At 38.7% G+C, this 21,429-nt stretch overlaps 5 protein-coding genes across 11 annotated transcripts in view; 4 read left to right on the plus strand and 1 right to left on the minus strand.

Moving 5' to 3' along the window:
• LOC105211430 (thrombospondin type-1 domain-containing protein 4) overlaps positions 1-1,287 on the plus strand; it is a 75,104-nt gene extending 73,817 nt beyond the window's left edge. For 2 of the 4 annotated variants that reach the window (XM_011182838.3, XM_054226667.1), the window contains exon 7: positions 62-1,280. In XM_011182838.3, coding sequence (XP_011181140.1) covers positions 62-204 — 143 coding nt within the window. In that variant the 3' untranslated portion in view covers positions 205-1,280. Of the gene's footprint in view, positions 1-61 lie in introns of all 4 variants that reach the window. The other 2 variants (XM_054226666.1, XM_011182837.3) reach the window with 2 other exon arrangements.
• A 1,291-nt stretch (positions 1,288-2,578) lies between these two features.
• LOC105211503 (uncharacterized) lies at positions 2,579-4,985 on the plus strand. Its single transcript, XM_011182954.3, has 8 exons — positions 2,579-2,793; positions 2,874-3,312; positions 3,371-3,489; positions 3,574-3,728; positions 3,783-3,845; positions 3,947-4,047; positions 4,674-4,788; positions 4,853-4,985. Exons 1-8 carry the CDS (start codon positions 2,579-2,581, stop codon positions 4,966-4,968), a joined length of 1,323 nt encoding a protein of 440 aa, XP_011181256.2. The 3' UTR covers positions 4,969-4,985.
• Positions 4,986-5,150: 165 nt separating this feature from the next.
• On the plus strand, positions 5,151-7,366 carry LOC105211436 (gustatory and odorant receptor 21a). The gene is made up of 4 exons (XM_011182845.3): positions 5,151-6,044; positions 6,160-6,305; positions 6,664-7,022; positions 7,084-7,366. Exons 1-4 carry the CDS (start codon positions 5,278-5,280, stop codon positions 7,192-7,194), a joined length of 1,383 nt encoding a protein of 460 aa, XP_011181147.1. The 5' UTR covers positions 5,151-5,277; the 3' UTR covers positions 7,195-7,366.
• Positions 7,218-12,672, minus strand: LOC105211435 (lysosomal alpha-mannosidase). 4 transcript variants are annotated; one of them, XM_054226878.1, is made up of 10 exons: positions 12,524-12,672; positions 12,193-12,444; positions 11,219-11,589; positions 10,962-11,167; positions 10,727-10,863; positions 10,522-10,655; positions 9,267-9,946; positions 8,991-9,205; positions 8,079-8,933; positions 7,218-8,016 (listed from the first exon to the last, which is right to left on the minus strand). In XM_054226878.1, the coding sequence occupies exons 2-10, from the start codon at positions 12,343-12,345 to the stop codon at positions 7,417-7,419; spliced, it is 3,351 nt and encodes a 1,116-aa protein (XP_054082853.1). In that variant the 5' UTR covers positions 12,346-12,444; positions 12,524-12,672; the 3' UTR covers positions 7,218-7,416. The 4 variants fall into 4 exon arrangements, with proteins under 4 accessions (XP_054082853.1, XP_054082854.1, XP_011181146.2 ...); XM_054226879.1 differs by having other exon boundaries at positions 12,193-12,437; positions 12,524-12,647; XM_011182844.3 differs by lacking the exon at positions 10,522-10,655 and adding an exon at positions 10,083-10,216 and having other exon boundaries at positions 12,193-12,626.
• Positions 12,673-15,841: 3,169 nt separating this feature from the next.
• Positions 15,842-20,946, plus strand: LOC105211437 (lysosomal alpha-mannosidase). The gene is made up of 8 exons (XM_011182846.3): positions 15,842-16,063; positions 17,552-17,736; positions 17,800-17,985; positions 18,048-18,387; positions 18,447-18,580; positions 18,646-19,256; positions 19,320-19,591; positions 19,734-20,946. Exons 1-8 carry the CDS (start codon positions 15,974-15,976, stop codon positions 20,925-20,927), a joined length of 3,012 nt encoding a protein of 1,003 aa, XP_011181148.2. The 5' UTR covers positions 15,842-15,973; the 3' UTR covers positions 20,928-20,946.
• Positions 20,947-21,429: the final 483 nt, after the last annotated feature.

Raw genomic sequence — 21,429 nt, forward strand, 5'->3', positions numbered from 1 at the left:
GTTATATATTTGAAGAAGTGTTGTTTTTGATAATGTTAAGTCAAAAAAATTAATATTTCAGAACCCCATTTGGAGCTGTTGCAGAATGATGTGGCGGTCTCCTGCGTGGACGAGTTCAACAACTGTCAGTGGGCCGTCAAGGCGAAGCTCTGCAATTACGATTATTACAAGCAAAATTGCTGTTACTCCTGCGGTGCTGCCTAATCACAGGCACACAAAACTGCGTGGAGTGTTACTTAGCAATAGAATATGCTGCAAAATTTAGTTTAGCATAATTTTTGTTTTTATTTTATTTTACGTTTTATATGTATTTGAAGAGAAAAAAGTGTAGTATTCTTATTTGCATAGCGTAGCAAACGATTTGTACTCTTTTTTATCTACGAAAAAGCTACGGAAGTAATCGATGCGATTTGTTTAATTACTGCAAATTCTTAAAACAAAAAAATATTTATCCAAAAGCTTTTGCGTGCAATTAAGCTTTACACGTAAGCATTTTCTAAGTATTTATAATTATGAAGTTAGGCATAATTTTATTAGTTGATATTCGTTTTGAGTTCTGTAAATTAATGCTCGTAAATTAAACAAAAACTGAGCTAGTAATTATTTTATATTTTATCTTTGAGTTTAATTAATATTGTATATGTATTTATTTGTAAGGCACATTCCATATACAGACGTACATATACATTTGTACTGGCAGTAATGAAATTTTTCACATAACCGAATAACCGGGTTTGCATTGAAGTGCTGGAATTTAGCTTTAGATCACTTGAAACAGTCTATTTTTTGTAAAAAAAGAAACTTTCTGATGTTTTGTGTCTCATTCAAATCCCGTCACTTACTTAGAATTTAAAGAAATATTTCGAAATTATTATTTTGCTATTTAAAACGAAAATACAATACGAGCGTAATTTTAGTAATCCGTTAACTCAAATGGATCCTAACCTTTAGTGTTCCATTTCATGTTTATATTGCAATTAAAAACACTTTTCACCTACGCTTTACTCGGTAAAGAGTTCGAATTTCTATTAAACCGTGTTATTTATTTTAGAAAGAAAAAACTAAATGCAATAATTTAACTAATGTGTTCTAATAGTTTTATGTTTCTGTCTAATATTTTATATGAAAATGTAATAATTCAGTAATATTTTATAACTAATTTATAAAAAAACATATTTACTCAAATTATTATAATTATTATTTTTCACTTTTTAAGTTTAAGCGAACATTTAGCATAAAACTGACAAACAAACAAAAGTACATACTATAAAAAACGAAGTGCAAAAAAAATAATATTTTACTAATTAATAAATTTCACTCTTTTGTAAGGAAAACTAAAAAAAAAAATCGTTTTTTATTGGTTTTCTAGTGCTTTCGGCAAGCTTTTCTGACGATGAAAGCTTTCGATCGAGATTTTCGCTCTGTTTCAAATATTAGGCCGGCTGCTGTTGAGCTTTTGTGACACTAAATCGCTTTGAGGTATGTTCCCAGCTTCCGCTACTCTCGGAGGAAAGTTTACAGAAAGTTTTGTAAAGTCGAATATAAGCTTTAAAATTTATATCTTCGATTATCGATATAATTATCTTTGATAAAATTTATATCGTTTTGTTTGAAATATTAGTTCCTTTGGGAAAAGTTTACAAAAATTTTTGTATAGCTTAATAGAAGATTTAAAATTTATATTTTCGATTAACGCTCCCGGAAGCTTTGCCGGATGACAGCTTTTGCAGAAGACATTCGTTATGCTTGAAATATTAGGCTCTTTGTGACTCTATTTCGTGCTTTACATATGTTCCAAGATTCTGATACTGTTTGCGGTGGCATGAGAGCTTTAAGAACAATTTTTTACAGAGCAGTTGAACTTTCATCTAGATTTAAGGAAGGCTGAGTTATAATGAACGTTTTATACAATCAAATTATAACCTAAGCTGATGTGACGCTATTGTAGTCCTATTCGATCCCATGTTGATCCAGTTCTATATTTTTCTAAAAATTTTATACATATACAGTTCTTTGGAAGCTTGTTAGATTTTAAGTGTTTTACCGTGTTAAGGTATTCAAACCCGCTGAAGTTTTAAATGATACTAAAATTCATTTCAATGATGAAAGTTCTCTAGTATTTCTGTAGATATGTCTGTATCAGCAATCCATAAAAATTTAATGCACTGCAAAATGTAAATGGATTTCGCTTGTCGTTTTGAATATTTAATTAAACACGATACGATTCAATGAAGTATACTATTTGTTATGGCACCTGAGGTCTATAAGCCCAGTGATTGCATAAAAAGGCATTTGCTGTTGCAGCTAACGGACAGTCAGTCAATATTTCTACGAAATGTACATACAAGTACAGCCGTCTAAACACAAGCCACAAGCGCGAAAACAGGCGTTTTGTGGAAATTTTCGTTGGTTGAAGCGCATTGGACTGTATATAAAAAATTATTTCACCGAAAGTTGCATACACGGCTTCGCATATTTGGTTAGAGAGCAGCTGATTTTGATTGAACAGTAAGTTGGAAAAGAAGACAGTGGTTGAAGTAAGCTTAAAATAATATAATTTAATAATATAATTATTTTCATGAAAACTCCCGAAAGTATTTTTTGGCTGTTACTCTTGATAGTTTCTGTTGGCATGTGCATCTTCACGGGTCTGCAAACGATGGATAAGTATAAGACTAAGAGCACCGTGATGGGTCTAGAGCGTGACTTCTACTTCTGGCGCACACCAGTACCCAGCCTCACTGTCTGTCCTATGCGCCGTCTAAGCCAGGAGCTCTTCGATAAGTATTGTCAGTACGTTAGAATTTTACCGTTAACATAACTTTTATGTAAAGCAAAAAATAAATGTTTTTTCCATTTCTCATTCACTCAAGCAAAAAGAAAATAACCGGTCAGCCGAAAGAGGATTTCTATATATTCCTTGAGACCTTGGCCAATTCGACATATTTCAACTTCGACAATATAACTGTACGTCCGAGCATCGATAGCACGCTGGATCGCTTGCGTTTGCGGCCTGCTCAGTACATGTCCTTGATATATAATCTAACCACCGATTTCACACAGATGGAGGATGAAAATGAGCGCATACGGCTGAATGATGGCTTTAAGGAATTCCTTGTGCGTCAAGTGCTAACCGAATTCGGCATTTGCTATTTGGCTAACAGCTATTTACACAATGAGTATACAGCACGCTATATTTTGTTCGGGAAATATCCGAAGATCAACAAGGAACATGTTAACGTGCTTTTGGGTAGTTACTTCGATAGTATATTGATGATTTTATCGGTACCGAAGGCTTTCGAAAGTATTGGGGTGAGTTGGTGGAGTTTATGAAGAAGCATGTTGTATCCTAAATTATTCAACTCTGCAGGTTTTCATACACTCTTCACATGATGCCTTAAAAATTGAGCAAAAGTTCTTCTATACCAACGAGGCCGTGTACTACAAAGCGGAGACACGAGAAATAATTGCCGAAGACGGTTATGAAAAGTTAGCTTAATCCAATTTCTAAGATCAATATGAAATTTTTTAGTTTATAGAATTATTTTTTCATCTATTTTCAAATGCTTGCAGATCTACCACAGTGGCTCAACGCAATTGCCGCTTTCCGCATGAGTCGAATTTGGTGCATTTTGAAATTTACACTAAAAGCTTTTGCATGCAGGAATGTCGACTAAATCTGGTTTACAAGAAATGCAAATGTATACCGCATTTCTATCCGAATCGAAGTGAGTTGAAAATATAAAGAGACCTTTGATCAGTTTATATATTCAGTTTTACAGTTAAGAATCCGAAGCCGGTTTGCTCGTACACAACGCTAAAGTCCTGCGTGGCTAAAAATGCAGGTATTTACCGTATTATATATGTCCCGTAGTTCCTAGGTGGAACATAGGGTCTTAATAATAGTGTCGAAAATATTTTTTTTTCAAATCCCTATTAATTTTAGAATACTTTCGCCGTTTACACAGTTCAAAAGCTCGGAAGACAACACATTGCCATTGTATGGACTCTTGTTTCAATAGCATTGTAGTGGTAAAAAGTGTAGAGGTAAGACTTCGATATATATTGACAATTGAAAAGGCTAGAAAGGCCAATGACTCTTTGGAAATGTTCACATTTAGGAAACTAAGAAGTGAGCTTCTTAGTGAAATTAATTTCCTTAAAAACCAAAGAGAGAGCAAGCAATATACATGAAAAGAGTATCTTAGTTCATTTAAGGTTCTTAAATATGGTATATCGGTGCGTATTTTCAAAAGAACTTCTTGGCAAATGACAAATGAGCTATCTGAAATTTATATAATATACTCAGTCATATTTCTATGAACTCCAGCCGTTTTGGTAATATAAAAATCCGGGTCTGTTATATAGAACCGATGGTCGTGGGAATGTATCCGCTTGTTGATAGCAGTAAAAGTTAGAAGATCCGGCTCTACAGACTCTTAGAAGAACAGCCACATTCTACTTCTGTTATGGTGACAAATGCCATACATCCGGGTCTTTATTCAAATACACTTAAACGATAGGGATTATCTTTCATTAACTGTTTAAGTCCCAACACGTCCTTTAAAGCCTCATCTGTAAAATTACTGTTTGCTGCCTCTAGTGATACATACAGACATTAATACCAGCGAGTATTTCCAAATTGTAATGATTATTTCTCATTTGAATATTAGGTTTTAGCAAACCTCAATGTGTTTCAGACTGGTTTCACTGTCGGCCTTGAAGTAACCACTTGGCCACTGGAGTTGTTGAAACGACAAGTGATTTTTACTTTTACCGATTTGTTGGGTGAGTGATGGAAATAATGGTGGCGTTTAGTATTTTTGGTTGTGCAATAATTAATTCATTGCAGTTGCTGTTGGTGGCGCGGCGGGATTGTTCCTTGGTTTCAGCGTGTTGGGTGCCATTGAGTTCTTTTACTACTTTTCATTGCGCTTGCTATGGTATCTGAGAGGTTATAGATATTAATAGCGAGGTGAAGTTTATAAATAAACAGCCACTTCCGGTGTTTAGTAGCTACCACTACACATATATAGATTCCTTGAGTATAACAACATTTTACCGATTTTCAACGCAATTTACTACGAATTACTACTATTTACTAAACACTATTATTGTGTGCACCGAAAAGCTTAAATGCGTGCTTAAACAATATTTATTTACACGGCTTCGCCCATCGCATAACTCATCACCGCATAATAAATGCGCAAATCAATACCGTTACTGACTTCCTTTCTAGCTGCTAATGAAAATTTTCGATAATTTGAATCAGTCACTATGAGTTTCTGGGTGAAGAATCACGACGGTTCGACGATTTTGGATAAACCGCCGCGCATTGTGCCGCTCTTCAATCCCGGTCAACGGGAGTTTCTCGAAGATGAGCACCGCCACCGCATTCAAATGCAGAAGCGCGCACAAGAGGGCAGCAAATCCACCGAATACTATATACGCAAACAATCGACACTGGACGATGCACGCCTGCTGGACGAGCACGACTCCTTCTACAAGACAACGAAGAGCTTACTCGTGCTCTTTCAGATTATGGGCATAATGCCCATTCATCGCAATCCGCCCGACAATAATTTGCCACGCACTGGCTTTTCGTGGAGATCGCATCAAATGCTATATGCGATATGCATTTTCTCGCTCGAGACATTCATTGTGGCGATGGTGCTGCGTGCGCGCGTCAAGAGTTTCATCGAACAGCCGGACAAGCATTTCGACGAGGCAATCTATAATATCATCTTCATCAGTTTGTTGTTTACGCATTTTCTGTTGCCGGTGGCGAGTTGGCGTCACGGTCCGGAGGTGGCGATTTTCAAGAACATGTGGACGAATTACCAATATAAGTTTTGGCGTGTCACCGGTGCGCCCATTGTGTTTCCGAATCTATATCGCCTCACCTGGGGTCTCTGCATATTCTCGTGGGCGCTGAGTATTGCCGTCAATGTTTCGCAGTACATTTTGCAACCGGACTTTGAGTTTTGGTACACGTTCGCTTACTATCCCATCATTGCGATGCTGAATTGCTTCTGCAGCTTGTGGTATGTTGAATGAATGAGATAATTTTTTAAGGTGATCGGTTATTGCTTTCGAAAGCTAAATTATTCTACTTCTAAATCTATTTCTATTCTATTTCGAATTTCTGTTTCTCTTTAGGTACATAAATTGCAATGCTTTTGGCACGGTTAGTGAAGCCCTTGCAGAACACTTGGAATTAACCCTTAAAAGCGACAAACCAGCAGAAAAGTTGACCGAGTTTAGATACTTATGGGTGGATCTGAGTCTCATGATGCAGCAGTTGGGTAAGGCGATGACGAACCTATTACTAAAATGGACCCAGTGTTCGTTGATAAGTTTCTAGTGCAGTCTGTCTTTCAGTAATCATATCTTAAATAGTGAATTCTGGGTGCAAGAGGGTTAAACTTTGTTCAACGTTAATAATGTTATTCGACCTAAAAAGTGTGGAATCTAATTTCTTTAGAGAGCTTACGAGACTTCTGATCGTATGTTCAAACAAAATCGTTCCGCAATGTGTTCCACTCTACCTTAAGATTAGTTTTTATCTCAAATAAACAATCCCCACGAACTTTTCTACATTATATCAGTCATAGATCTACCACTTAACTCACAAATGTCGTTTTTCTTTCACTCTCCCCACAGGCAAAGCCTACTCAAATATGTATGGTATGTACTGTTTGGTCGTCTTCTTCACAACACTCACTGCCGCCTATGGTTCGATAAGTGAGATCATGGATCATGGCGCAACGTACAAGGAAATCGGACTATTCGTCATTATGTTCTATTGCATGAGTCTGTTGTATATAATCTGCAATGAGGCACATCATGCGTCGCGCAAAGTGGGCTTGGATTTCCAAACGAAATTGCTCAATGTCAATTTAATTGCTTTGGATACGGCCACGCAGCGAGAGGTGCAAATGTTTTTGCTCGCGATTGCGAAGACACCGCCCATAATGAACTTGGATGATTACGCAAATATTAATCGTGAGCTCTTTTCATCGGTGAGTAGAGAGAGAGAGTGGCGCATGTAATTTGATGTAATTATTTATTGTACCCTTGCAGAACCTCACCTTTATGGCCACCTATTTGGTTGTATTGCTGCAATTTAAGATTACCGAACAAAGAGGCCTGCGTGATAATCAACCAGAGTCGAAAATGGATTATGGCGCATGAATTGGAGAAATGAAAGTGCGAGCTCAATTTGTGCATATATGTATTTATTTATTTGGGAGACCCGCAGCTGCCTCGACCACTAATCTAGTTAATCATTCCACTACAATATATTTCACTTTATACTCAATGCATATATATAGCATGCGAGATTTTCATGTACAACTACATAACTGTATGTTCAAAATATTAACTGCAAAAATCACCACCGTCTTTTACTTCGCTTCAATTGTCTTTCTGCAAAGTGAGTATGTAGGTGCGCATTTCCATTGGACTCAGTTCTATGAGGAAACGATCATCGCCGTTTGCATAGTTCTCCGGCAAAGTCTGCCTTGGCACCTTAAGCTTACGCAGCTTCTCTGCACGCTCGCGATTCAGTTCCTGGGACTCCTCGGTCACACGTTTTAGACGGTTCGTTTGCACTGCTAGTTGTTCATCATCTTCTTCTTCTCCCTTAGAGATTTTCGCTTGGTTGTAGTATTTAGCACCCAGTAGAGGTCGGTCGGCTCTTAACAAAAGCTGGTGCTCAAGTGACTTTTGGTAAATGCCATAAGAGTTGTAGGCTACCTCAGGCGAATCCGGCACGAATTCCATACGTTTGTTATCGCCCAACCAAGCATTTGCTGCCAGCGTAGTTTCACGCATATCAGCGATTTTTAAGCTCGACAATACGCTTTGAACATTGAACTGTACGGCCTTTGAGTACTCGGGGTCTTCATCCTTCTCAAGTATGTGCTCGAAGCGTACGAGCACTTCGTTCTCATACCACGGTTCGTAGGTCATAAGGTGGATATTTTTCGGTAGCTCCAACTCTATGCCGGTGAACTGTAATATTAAGAAAACATTAATTCGGATATTAAAGGACAAAAAGAGACTTATGTACTCACAATATTAGTAAAGTTCTGACGCCAATCATCATAGGCTATATTCTTAGCGTCACTGAAGAAACTCCAGACGGGTAATAATTTGCGCAACTGTGTAAAACGTTCGATTGCCTGTGTTGTTGGACTTTGCCGTTTGTTTGATGAACCCACAACTAGATAGTGTGTGCCACGGGCTACCAAACCCTCTCCGTAAGCGGTCTCATTCAAGGCCTCGTCAACACCGAAGGCATCGTCATGCAATAAACGTCGATGAACCATCAGTTCCAAAGAGCCAGCACCCATGGAGCTGCCGCCCTGTGCGCGGTCCGTTAATATGGCCATGCGTGCATTTTCATCCTCCAATGCGATCTTTGTGGTGATGGGATAATAATTGCCAGCGGTGTGTTCCAATAATTTGACCTTCCAAGTATCGCGATGATCTCGTTTACGCTTAAGCATTTCGCGTCCATTAGAGTCAGTATAGAAGATACCCGCTGAATTTATATCCGAGTTGAAACGACTAACGATCTCTTTGCCCTTACCGTCATCCACTGGTATCGGCCCCACGAGCCATTCAAATTCAGCATAGTGCTGTTGTCGATACACACGCACTACTTGACTGACCCACTCATTGAATTGTTGATGGACCTCTTCGACGAGATTACCGCGGTAGACTTTGAGTTTCGGTTGCAGAGAAATCGAACGGACTTGATCGCGTGCGGGGCGGAAAATATATGCACCCGAAGAACGATTACGGAATTCGCGGTTGTTGCCTATAGCGCCTTCGTAATACACAAATTCTTGGTTAATAATGCGTGTCATGCCGTCAGCTGTGACAGTCACAAGAAATCCGTTTGTGTCGAAGTTGAGTCGAATATACTAAAATACCGAAAATGAAGAACGATGAGCTTTAGTCGCAAATATACAAGAACTTACCTCGTTTCCTATGCTTGTGAAGCTCGACTCGTTTACGGGATCCGCTACTGGTTTCATGCGGTTGCCATTTGTTTTTGTTATATAAAAAGACTTGTAGCCCAGTGGCGGCAGCGAATTTGCAAGGAAAACAAGTTCATAGAGTGCGCTAGATTTTCGGAAGTTGAGATCCTGAACTGGCGTAGGTACTGGTAAGAACTGCGTCTCCATTGTCACGTCTGCGAAATAAAAGTAAAATTATACATTTAATGTACGCGATTTTATTTGCTTCACACTTACCGTCGAAATCCTTAACCTCATAGTTAACGTCCGGCACTGGTACACGTACGAATTCCGAAACCGTTCGCGCCAATGGGTTGTACAAAGTCAAAATAAATTTGTCCGCCTGCTCGGGCACGGCGCACGAACTAATATTGAGCAACGTACACGTTTCAAATTTAAAGGTGTATTCTTTTTTGGGACCAGTAGCCCAACGACGTTCACGTGCTCCAGACTCTGTAACACTTGTGGGCACGGCGGTGTCCACAGTCAACTGATTCAGAACTTCCTTTGTATTGGTGGCACATGCGCGAATAGCTACTTCCAGATGACGCGCATAGTCGGCAGCAACCGCCTGCTTTTCGGTGCCGGTGACTGCGTCGTGATGCTGCATGACTCCCATCATTTCGCGCATGAATGAGAGATGTGGATCGAATTGGCCGGCGGTTTTGGGTGCCATAGCGGTGAGCTGCTTACAAACCTGGAGAAAATGATTGCCAACGCGTTCGTAACGCTTTAGTGTAGGCCGAGAGGTGAAGTAACCCGTCCAATAGGCGTGCGGATCGGAGGCGTACGGGAAGAAATCGTCGTCCTTTGTGGGCCAACTTATACCAGCGTCATGCAGGGACTTCAAATAACAGGAGGGCGTCGAATAGAGTAGATTTACATTGGAACCATTCACTTGTCGCTCATTTGTGTATCTGTGATGTATTAGAAGAAGGTTGTGAGCTGGTTTCTGCTAACTGGTAGACATGAATGTATTTAAGAATTTAGATAATGGCGCCAAAGTTGTTGAGGGTTGCCGAAAATTTTGCTTTAGCTTTGCTTTCTACTCACTTGATTAGCTTATCGAGGTTCTTGAACCAGCTATTCGCATTTTGATAGTGAAAATCTTCACCCATTGTAACGAGTATGTTATCGGTGCGATAGCCCTTGGACATATTGCGTGAAATTGCGATGAATTCATCGACCTAAAAGATATAATATGATGAAAGAAACTCAAAGCTAAACACGATCGGAAATGGTAAAGGGCAGGTATTGGAATATATCGAAAACATAGCAGACAAAACTATTTAAGCCATATGCCATTCAAGATTCGACGTGGATGAGAAATGAGAGAAATGTCTTTAGTTTTCTAAGCTGTTGTCGTGAACTAATTTAATGCTATCCTTCAAAGCTGTAATCATAAATTTTGCCACCCTTTTCAGCAACCTTTTCATCAACTTTTTGCCAATATTGTTTCGAATATGTGTTCTCGCTTAATTCATTAGCAAACCTTATCAGTTTATCCAAGTTTTTGAAATAGACATTCGCATCCTGGTACGTAAAATCGCCTCCCATCGTTATGATTATGTTGTTAGTGCGATAGAATGGTGCTTGTTGATCAATGAATTTCAAAATATCATTCACCTAAGGTACGTATATAATTGCATTCCTTTTTAATTACTTATGATTACATGTTAAAGTAATGATTAACTTACGCGGCGCTTAACATTATTATCTGGACTATGCTTGGCGTCGATTATCGGCTCGTCAGCGCAAAGTATGTCGAAGCAAAAGCCGGGTGGTGGTTGGTATTGATTATATAGAGCGCCAGTGAAGAGATTAGAGGAATCATCTGAAAATGTTAAGTAGTTATATGTACTTATAGTTTTCGATGTATACTTTTTAATTTTAAACAAGAATAAATTTAATTTCAATGCAAATAACACGCACCCAAATTAGCCGAAGCGCGCCATATCATCTCCGCTGTTTTGGTCGTCAAACGCTCCATTTTGTCCTGGTAATCTAGACGTCCGAAGAAGAGACCGTCGAAACCCATTTGCGCAAACATTGAAGCCATTTCACGTGAGTGCCCAAACGGATCGATCTGCCAACCGATGCGTGGACGCGCACACTCACCAAAAGTGTCATTGAGGCGCCTAAAAACATTAAATTTAAATCAAATATTTTATAAATTACATGTAGCCTACCGCAAGCCCCAGGTAAACTGATCGACAATACTCTGATAATGCGCTGTCGCCTCATCATTCATACTCCAGGCGCCACCAATGAACTCCAGCCGTCCCTCGTTCACCAGCATTTTCACTTGCTGCTGTAGTTCGGGTTCCTGTTCACGCCACCATTTGAAGAAGAATGCCGACTCAACATAGATGAAACGCTTTTCGGGATCGCGCAACAGTTCCTGCACTACCGAGTCTAAAATATATTGCACGCCCGCCTTTTGTATAAGTGTTTTGCTGCCATAATAATATTGATCGACTGTCTTCAGCCAGCCCACATCGTCATGGGTGTGTGGCACCAGATGGACATTCAACATGTTGGGTTTGGTTTTGGGGCAGCTCTGTGACATTTTTTGAGTGTGGGAAGAAAATTTATTGATTGAAAATTGGATTATATATGGGTGTAGGGAGTGATGAGGAATAGGGTGTATATTGATCTAAAGGACCGAAATATGATTTCGCAATTAATTTCATATTTCAGATGCATTACAAATAGCATTAAGCACAGCTTTGACAAGCTTATTACGGAAGCATATCGATATGTATTTAGAGATATCTTATAAATGAAGTCAACTATAATATAGTATCAGAGCTGGACGCTCTTTCAAATAATTTTTTAATTTCTTTATGTTTATCTTGAAATTTATATTCGTAATGGTTCGTGTTTGTTTTAAAATAAACCGAAAAAATAAATATGAAGATATTGACTACAAACTACACAAGAATTAAATAAATAAATTTTCAAAACATTTATATTGGAATTCCATGTTTTCGCTGTTAAAGATCTTGTCAATAGATAAAAAAGTATATTTTTAAATAATAATTTAAACAAGCATATATTATACGCTAAAGTATCTGTGATTACATGTAAAGTAAATAAAAAAAATAAATTTATATATAGTTATATACATATGCTGTATTCATAGCACTGTCTTATCACTCACCTCATAACCGCATTTCTTTCCAGCCGCTATTTCTTCATGCTCTGCGCGCTGTGGCCGCGCTTCGCACAAGTTGTTATGCAGCGCACATAATAAGAAAATAACGAAAATCTTCAGGGAACTGCCGAATGGGCAGCTACTTGCAGTCGAATGCATTTTATTCACAAACACAATGGCACGCACATAGAATTTATAGCTTCTAAAACGCGTACACACACGCGCTCTGCGCAATACCAATCAGAAAAGAACTGGAAACTACACAAAAATAAAACGAAAAGTGGAATAATGAAAGTTCACTTAAGCCGCTGATAAAATTGTTTATGATTATTTTTACTTTTTTTCTCGGCTTGTATGTTCTATTTGCTTTCCAGTTTGTTACAGTTGCGCCGTTCTAAACCGCACTCGAGTAATCGCGGACTCACACTAAGCCGCTAAACGCGTTTGCATTTGCATAAATAGCCGGCAGTCTGAGCTGGACATGGAGCGCGCTGCTCAATGGCGATTTGAGCGCTTCAGTTAGAACAAAGAAAGCTGAGTTGGTCAAGTGAGTACTTTTCATTCAATGCGGGGATTTCAATGCGTTGCTGTAAATGAATAATGTGTAGCTGATATGTACTAAACCCGAACAAATATTAATTTTTCTGATTTTCCTTTATTGTGAGTTGCTTTATCCCTCATTGATAGGAAGCGATCCTCTATATATGTTTTTGATTTATCTGATGAGTATTCCTTATTAAATAAGATCAAATAAAGCTTTAAAAATAAAATTTGTATTACAAAGGTAGGACAGTTGCATATTCAAGGTCAATACAATTTGTTTATTGCTCGAACTGAATACCGTGACTTTCTTACTCGCTGCAATTTGCGGTCATCTTTGACTTACTCCCCTACTCAGTCATACTCAACACATTCGTTTGTATAAATAAATAATTGTATCTATTTGATTTTTTCTTATTTTTGTAGCAATACAAAGCATTTCTCGGAAGGTATTGTTGTTTACAAACAAAAATTCATGGAACTACAATTTCAAGTTTTGCATTCTTTATTGTAAAGTATATTATAGTACTGTGTATGTAAGTATGTACCTTAGCTTCCAAATAGTTTTTAATTGAACCTACTCAACACCATTCATTTGCTCAGCTATTAATATTCAAAGCAGTCAGCCGGTCGTAATTTTTCATGTATTTAGAGCACTTACAAGCTGAAAGAAAGCATGAAACCATACATAGTAGCGTTCTTCGGATTTTCACATTTGATTTAAAGCTTAATTTGTCATATGTGAACCGTTCCCATTCATATCATATACTCGTGAAAGATTTTTTCGTAACAGCTTTATTAATTAGTCTTAGAACTATCCATCCACTTAACAATAGAATTTGATCTTCAGTTGTTTTATATACTAGGTTAGGTTAGGTTAGGTTAAGGGGAAGATCTCCGCAAATGCTGAGTATCTCACTGAGACAGATTCGACTGTCCATTGTGACACTCTGTTTCATATACTACATTGATTAAAAAAAGGTATTTGATAACTCATCTTTGGTTGTCAAGCGATCTGAATTGTAATCTTGAGTATTTAAGGAGGTAATAACGGGTGATTTTTTTGAGGTTAGGATTTTCATGCATTAGTATTTGACAGATCACGTGGGATTTCAGACATGGTGTCAAAGAGAAAGATGCTCAGTATGCTTTGACATTTCATCATGAATAGACTTACTAACGAGCAACGCTTGCAAATCATTGAATTTTATTACCAAAATCAGTGTTCGGTTCGAAATGTGTTTCGCGCTTTACGTCCGATTTATGGTCTACATAATCGACCAAGTGAGCAAACAATTAATGCGATTGTGACCAAGTTTCGCACTCAGTTTACTTTATTGGACATTAAACCAACCACACGAATGCGTACAGTGCGTACAGAAGAGAATATTGCGTCTGTTTCTGAGAGTGTGGCTGAAGACCGTGAAATGTCGATTCGTCGCCGTTCGCAGCAATTGGGTTTGTGTTATTCGACCACATGGAAGATTTTACGCAAAGATCTTGGTGTAAAACCGTATAAAATACAGCTCGTGCAAGAACTGAAGCCGAACGATCTGCCACAACGTCGAATTTTCAGTGAATGGGCCCTAGAAAAGTTGGCAGAAAATCCGCTTTTTTATCGACAAATTTTGTTCAGCGATGAGGCTCATTTCTGGTTGAATGGCTACGTAAATAAGCAAAATTGCCGCATTTGGGGTGAAGAGCAACCAGAAGCCGTTCAAGAACTGCCCATGCATCCCGAAAAATGCACTGTTTGGTGTGGTTTGTACGCTGGTGGAATCATTGGACCGTATTTTTTCAAAGATGCTGTTGGACGCAACGTTACGGTGAATGGCGATCGCTATCGTTCGATGCTAACAAACTTTTTGTTGCCAAAAATGGAAGAACTGAACTTGGTTGACATGTGGTTTCAACAAGATGGCGCTACATGCCACACAGCTCGCGATTCTATGGCCATTTTGAGGGAAAACTTCGGAGAACAATTCATCTCAAGAAATGGACCCGTAAGTTGGCCACCAAGATCATGCGATTTAACGCCTTTAGACTATTTTTTGTGGGGCTACGTCAAGTCTAAAGTCTACAGAAATAAGCCAGCAACTATTCCAGCTTTGGAAGACAACATTTCCGAAGAAATTCGGGCTATTCCGGCCGAAATGCTCGAAAAAGTTGCCCAAAATTGGACTTTCCGAATGGACCACCTAAGACGCAGCCGCGGTCAACATTTAAATGAAATTATCTTCAAAAAGTAAATGTCATGAACCAATCTAACGTTTCAAATAAAGAACCGATGAAATTTTATGCGTTTTTTTTTTAAAAAAAGTTATCAAGCTCTTAAAAAATCACCCTTTATATGCATAGTGTGATGGGCTTTGAAGTACACTCATCTGTGAATGATACATAAACACTTATTTGCATGAAAATTATGATTTAGCAATAATTATTTAAATTTAAAAGATTTTTACGATTTTGGAAAATATATTATTCCATTTTATGCCGCTTAAAAGGTCCAAAAACTTTAAAATTCAGGTTTTTTTTTTCAAAAATAATTACAAATAATATTATAACGGATTGATTCAATCTCTCATAATTAACAAATTAGTTTTCAGCTTTCTTTTTTATATTCATTATCGATTGAAGGAGCAATTTATTGCTTAGATGAAGCAGATTAAAATAAAAAAATACCAATATATGTATATAAGTGGAAGATAAGGGAACACACTCAAATTTGAAATTTATTAAGTGTAGTACTCAGTTTCAGTGTTCTCAAAACACAATAACAAAGTGCATTTGAAGTGTCTCTTGTAAACAAAAAAGTCCCGATTGCATTACTTAGAGATACGCGGAAAAGCAGTGGATAGAACTTACTTTTTCACTTTTTATCAACTCACACTCTGAGTAAACTCCTTTGTAAACAAAAAAACTCGACTACTCATTGACGCACCTCTTCTCTCACTTCACTCAATTGATATGAATCACTCGTCGTTAGACTCAAGATTGACTCATTTGTTTTCTTATCAATAAACTTCATGCCTATCTTATTTCTATTGGACTTCAGCGTTCTGGCAAATTACTTTTAGTTTTTATTTAAATCCACACATTGTGTATAAAAAGGTTTCTCTTCTTGATGCCGAGCGGCAGTAGTTCTGAGTGATTTAGTGTTAACGATTCGGCGGTTCTGTGTCTTAATAAAAAAAAAAGAGTTATAAATTGTTGTTGTGCGTAAAAAGTAGAAACTTGCGCAAGTGAAATGCGGTTGTCTTGTGGTTTGGCCACAATTTTTGTGGTGTTCGCTGTGTTGTTGCGAGAGCAGTCGGTCCAAGCTGCATGCGGCTATGCGGTGGGTTGATGACACTGTGTCTTCTTTATGTTTTGTGTAAGATGAAATGAGAGGGAGGCATGGGCAGGTCTTGGGATATCGCTGTGGAAATGTCCCACTTATTGGTTGTTGTGTGTAAATTAATTATATTTTCATGAAAATAATTTTCTAATGACTTAACGCATGTTCTAATGAGTAATGTTCTTCATTTAGAGTTGATTAACAAGCTTACAACCGCCTCTAAAATGGAAATAGGTGGGCCATTTTTGGGTTCTACAGCTGGATTCATCTAAAATTAGTGACGATGATACTAACTATTACCTATGTTCTTACAAGATCCTAATTGAAAACAATCATAAATTATGTTCTATCGCAAAAGGTTGTCTTAATTTTAGACTACCCTTAACAGACTTCCAAATTTAGAAAACACAATATTTTAATGCATCATGATTCATGAATAACTTTTCCATTCGCTATTTAATAATATCAAATATTTTGGCTTGTCACTTCCATCGATGATAGCATACACTTTGTATTTTGTGGCCAATAAATTGGTTTTACTTAGTGCTAACTTTATCTCGAGTGTTCAAACCATGCGGCTACCTATGACAATTTATTACTAGGCCAATCAATTCTTTGGTACTATACCGTTATAATCTGTGAGAAAATCTTATCGACTCATAAATTTTAATTGTTTTTGAAGGGGATTTTAGAGTTTAATATTGATATTTCAAATGCTGCTGATTACGTGAGTCTTTTTTAGATAAAGAGCTACTATTGTTTATTATTAGGTAGAATTTTTTTGCGAACAAATTATAATTTACTTCACCGAAAAGCTAATCTGCGGAAACACTAAGGATGTCAACAAATGCTATCGATGATCGTCATATAAGAATTTAATTTATTGCCTCAATAGCGGAAAAAGCTCCAGGGTGCAATCAGTATTGCTGATAAGGGACCTGCATCAAAAGTGAATGCTATTTCGCAATAAAATCCTCAGTTCAAAATTAATGTCCCTTGTAATGATTTCAAGGTCTATATTGTTTTAGATCTAGTGACAAACATCTCTTAATGGGTAGTTCTTATGAAAGAACACTGTTTCGAGCTACGTGGAAGTAGATCAGCATGACGCCGTTTCCAGAAATTTTGTCGTGAACACCAAGCTGTTGTTCTTAAGAAAGATCAAAGTAGATCACCCTGACACCGTTTCCAGAAATTTTATCCTAGAGATTGAATTTTTCATGGGCGTGTCAAATATATTTTCTTTCTCTACTTTGACATATGTGAGACGATGTGAATGATATTGATCTCTTATAAAGTTTATCCCGCATACAAATTCAACTCGGTATTTTTGTTTTACTTGATTGCTGGTTATGTCAGCCTTTGTTTTCACTAGTCTTCCTGTAGTCGTTAAAAATCAGTACTTAACTGATTATAGCATGTCTCCTACTATAGGTCCTTTGTTATCTATTATCACCTTTTTCACGAAAATTCTTCATCTATTAACAGAACTGTCCGGCGGGTAAGTCGAATATGATCAACGTGCATTTGGTACCGCACTCCCACGACGATGTTGGCTGGTTAAAGACTGTAGATCAGTACTATTATGGATCGCGTAACAACATACAGCGAGCGGGCGTGCAGTATATTCTAGACAATGTGGTTCAGGAACTGCTGAAGGACTCCAATCGACGGTAATTTGGCACAAAAGCAAAAAAACTATTTTCTTCCAATATAATTTATGTATTTCATTACAGCTTTATTTATGTCGAATCCGCGTTCTTCTTTAAATGGTACAACGAACAGAGTGCCGATATAAAATCTAAAGTGAAGACACTGGTGAATGGTGGACGCTTGGAGTTCGCTGGTGGCGCTTGGTCCATGAACGATGAAGCGGCTGTGCATTATCAGTCGGTGGTGGATCAGTTCACAATTGGTTTAAAGTAAGTCCACACACATAAACAATAACCAAACGAGTTACAGCAGTTTTCATACTCGCTTGTAGACTACTTCAGCAGATTTTCGGCACTTGCGGCCGTCCTCATGTTGGCTGGCAAATCGATCCATTCGGTCATTCGCGTGAAATGGCTTCACTATTTGCTCAGATGGGTTTTGATGGTCAATTCTTTGCGCGCATGGATTGGATTGAGAAGAGTGAGCGTATTAAGAATTTAACTGCGGAGATGATCTGGAAAGCCAGCGCTGATTTGGGTGAGAGATCTGAACTCTTCACCGGCTTGTTGTATCAGCATTATTCGGCGCCACCGGGCTTCTGCTTCGATACACTCTGCTCCGATGAGCCCATCATTGATGGTAATAGCTATGATAATAATGTGAAAGAAAGGGTAATATTAGCTCTAGTGTACTTTAAATACGTTTGTACTTACCGTCGTAAAAATTCTAGGTTGACAAATTCATTGAATACATACAAAATGTGACCGCGCGCTATCGTTCTTCGCATGTACTCATTCCTATGGGCGATGACTTCAATTATCAGAATGCGGCGATGAACTTCAAGAATATGGATAAGTTGATCAAGTAAGTTTAAGGCATCCAGCTTCAACTGAACATTCCATAATAAAAGGGTTCTGTACTTCTTACAGATATGCCAACCAACGTCAGTCTGTTGGATCGAAGGTGAATCTATTTTATTCCACACCTGCTTGCTACCTAAAAGCCATACATCAGGAGCCGCTCACTTGGCCCTCAAAGACGCAAGACTTCTTTCCTTACTCCACTGATTGGCACACCTACTGGACCGGTTACTACAGTTCACGTCCAACGCAGAAACGCTTCGAACGCGATGGTAATCACTTCTTACAGGTTACAAAGCAACTCACCACGCTTGCGAACCTCACCGGCACCAATGTGGATGAAAATTTGAACCAGCTACGTCATGCCATGGGCGTCATGCAGCACCATGATGCTATCACCGGCACTGAGAAACAACATGTTGCCCAAGATTACGATCGTTTGTTGGCTGCTGCTATTGAGTCTGCGCAAACGAACGCTCGCTCGGCACTGCAGCGACTAACCAACCTCACAAGTGGTGAATTCGTCAGCTGTCTGCAATTGAATATTAGTGTTTGCGACTTTACCAAAGATGGCGCAAATCAAGTGGTCGTCACATTGTTCAACCCACTTGCGCGACCTTCTACACAATATGTACGTGTACCAGTGAAGAATGAGGCTTACATTGTGACCGATGATACTGGTAAGATATTACGGCTGGGAACTAATTATTGAAATTCTAACTTTTATATAAATTATCTTGAAGGTCGCGTGGTCCAAGCTGATTTGCTACCTGTACCAAGTGATGTGCAGTCTCTCAGTTTCCGTCCTAAGCATGCCACACACGAGCTGGTCTTCTCAGCTTATGTGGAAAAATTGCGCAGCTTTTACATAAAGAAACGAGTTAATCGACGAAGTGTGGACGATCTGGCAGGAGTTGAGCAAAATGAGTTGCTAGAGGAGAATAATTCAGAGGTTGAATTAAAAGCAACTCCGAAGGATATCCAACCAAGAGCAGAGATCATTGTGAAGAATTCGGTAAGTAAAACTGTCAACGAAGATGGAGAATGAATAAAGAACTTGTTCAGTGCTGTCCGCTGTCCGCTGTCTACTATTCCATATTCGCAATTCATTAGAAGCTAGTTATTTAATTAAATTTCTCTATTACATCTCTCTGCAGCTCGTTAAGTTGACCTTCGACGGCACCGGTCATCTCAATAAGGTTGAAATGAATGGTGTCACCGAGAACATACGCCAGGACTTTTATTACTACAAGGGCGCAGCTGGTAATAATGCTGAGTTCAAAAATCGTTCTTCCGGTGCTTACATTTTCCGTCCCAATGGCACCGAACTATTAATTGGTAATACCGTGACCTTCAGCATTTATGAGGGCGCACAAGTGAAAGAAGTACATCAACGCTTCAATCCCTGGGTGTCGCAGGTGATACGCATTTACGAAGGCGTGAATCGTGTCGAGTTCGAATGGCTTGTCGGCCCTATACCGATCAATGATAATATCGGCAAGGAGGTTATCACGCGTTTCACCAGCAGCATCAAATCCAATGGTGTTTTCTACACCGACTCCAATGGCCGCGAAATGTTGCGTCGTGAACGTAATAAACGTGAATACTTTAAACCCAATTTGACTGAAGCTGTTTCGGGTAATTATTACCCAGTCACTTCACGCATTGCCATTGAGGATACAACGAAACGCATTGCTCTGCTGAACGATCGTGCTCAGGGCGGCAGCAGTTTGAAGGATGGCGCACTTGAGTTGATGTTGCATCGTCGTCTGTTGCGTGATGATGCCTTCGGCGTTGGCGAAGCTTTGAATGAGACTGCTTACGGCCAAGGTGTGGTCGCACGCGGCAAAGTCTATCTCATCTTGGGCAAAATAAAAGACACACCTTCGCGTTACGAACGTGTCGAGCAGCAACAGATACATTTGCCTTTCTGGAAATTCTTCAGCAGTGCTTCAAGAGCTAGTAATGTGAAGGTGCCGAAGGTGGCTTCCTTCAATGTCGCGCAAAATGTACATTTACTAACCCTAGAGCCATTCGGCACAAATGAACGTCTCTTACGTTTGGAGCATATCATGGACAAAACTGAGGCTGCTTCAGTTACTTTCAATTTGCGTCCGATTTTCGATCAGCTCGGTGGCGAGGAGATACGCGAAACCACATTGGATGGCAGTTTAGGCTTGAGTGAAATGAGTCGCTTCAAATTCCAGCCTGAGGGCTCTAAGATTCGGAAACCTGAGTATTACAAGTCGTCACATACGCCACTCTCGGCGAAGAAGAAGGACCCGGTGAGCAAATTCAATATAGTCTTGAATCCCATGCAAATACGTACATTTATTATTAAATGGAAATAAAGCTCTTGTTGAAAATAAATGATGTCATTATGGAAGATTTACAAAATAAACTGTAAATAATACAACGAAAGTATGCGAATTTTTAGTGTTAATTTCAAGTTTTCAAATCCCAAAATTAGTAGTCTTAACTAAGTTCGCCGGATATTTAATCCATGATTTTCAATATTTCGTTTTGTTTGTGAAGGGAACGTTCCTCGATTTAGTATAAATAATGGAGACATAAACGTAGTTAAAATAATATAGGCTTAGTGTTAGATCTTGAGACTACAGTTCCTGAATCAGTATGATATCCCCTGTTAAAAAGAAGAAATTAGTTAAAGTGTGTGGGTTAGGTTAGGTTAAGTGGCTGTAAAACGACGCAGCTAGGCCTTTGGGAGGCTCATTGTAATACCACTGGGACTGAGATCCCTCACACTATCGACCCACCATGTGGTCCTGATAAAGTGAAAAAGTTCACACAATTTGACATGAGCAACTTCGCCCACATCCTCGAGAAAACCGT

Source organism: Zeugodacus cucurbitae, chromosome 3 (genome assembly GCF_028554725.1).
Source record: "Zeugodacus cucurbitae isolate PBARC_wt_2022May chromosome 3, idZeuCucr1.2, whole genome shotgun sequence".
Lineage (NCBI taxonomy): Eukaryota > Metazoa > Arthropoda > Insecta > Diptera > Tephritidae > Zeugodacus > Zeugodacus cucurbitae.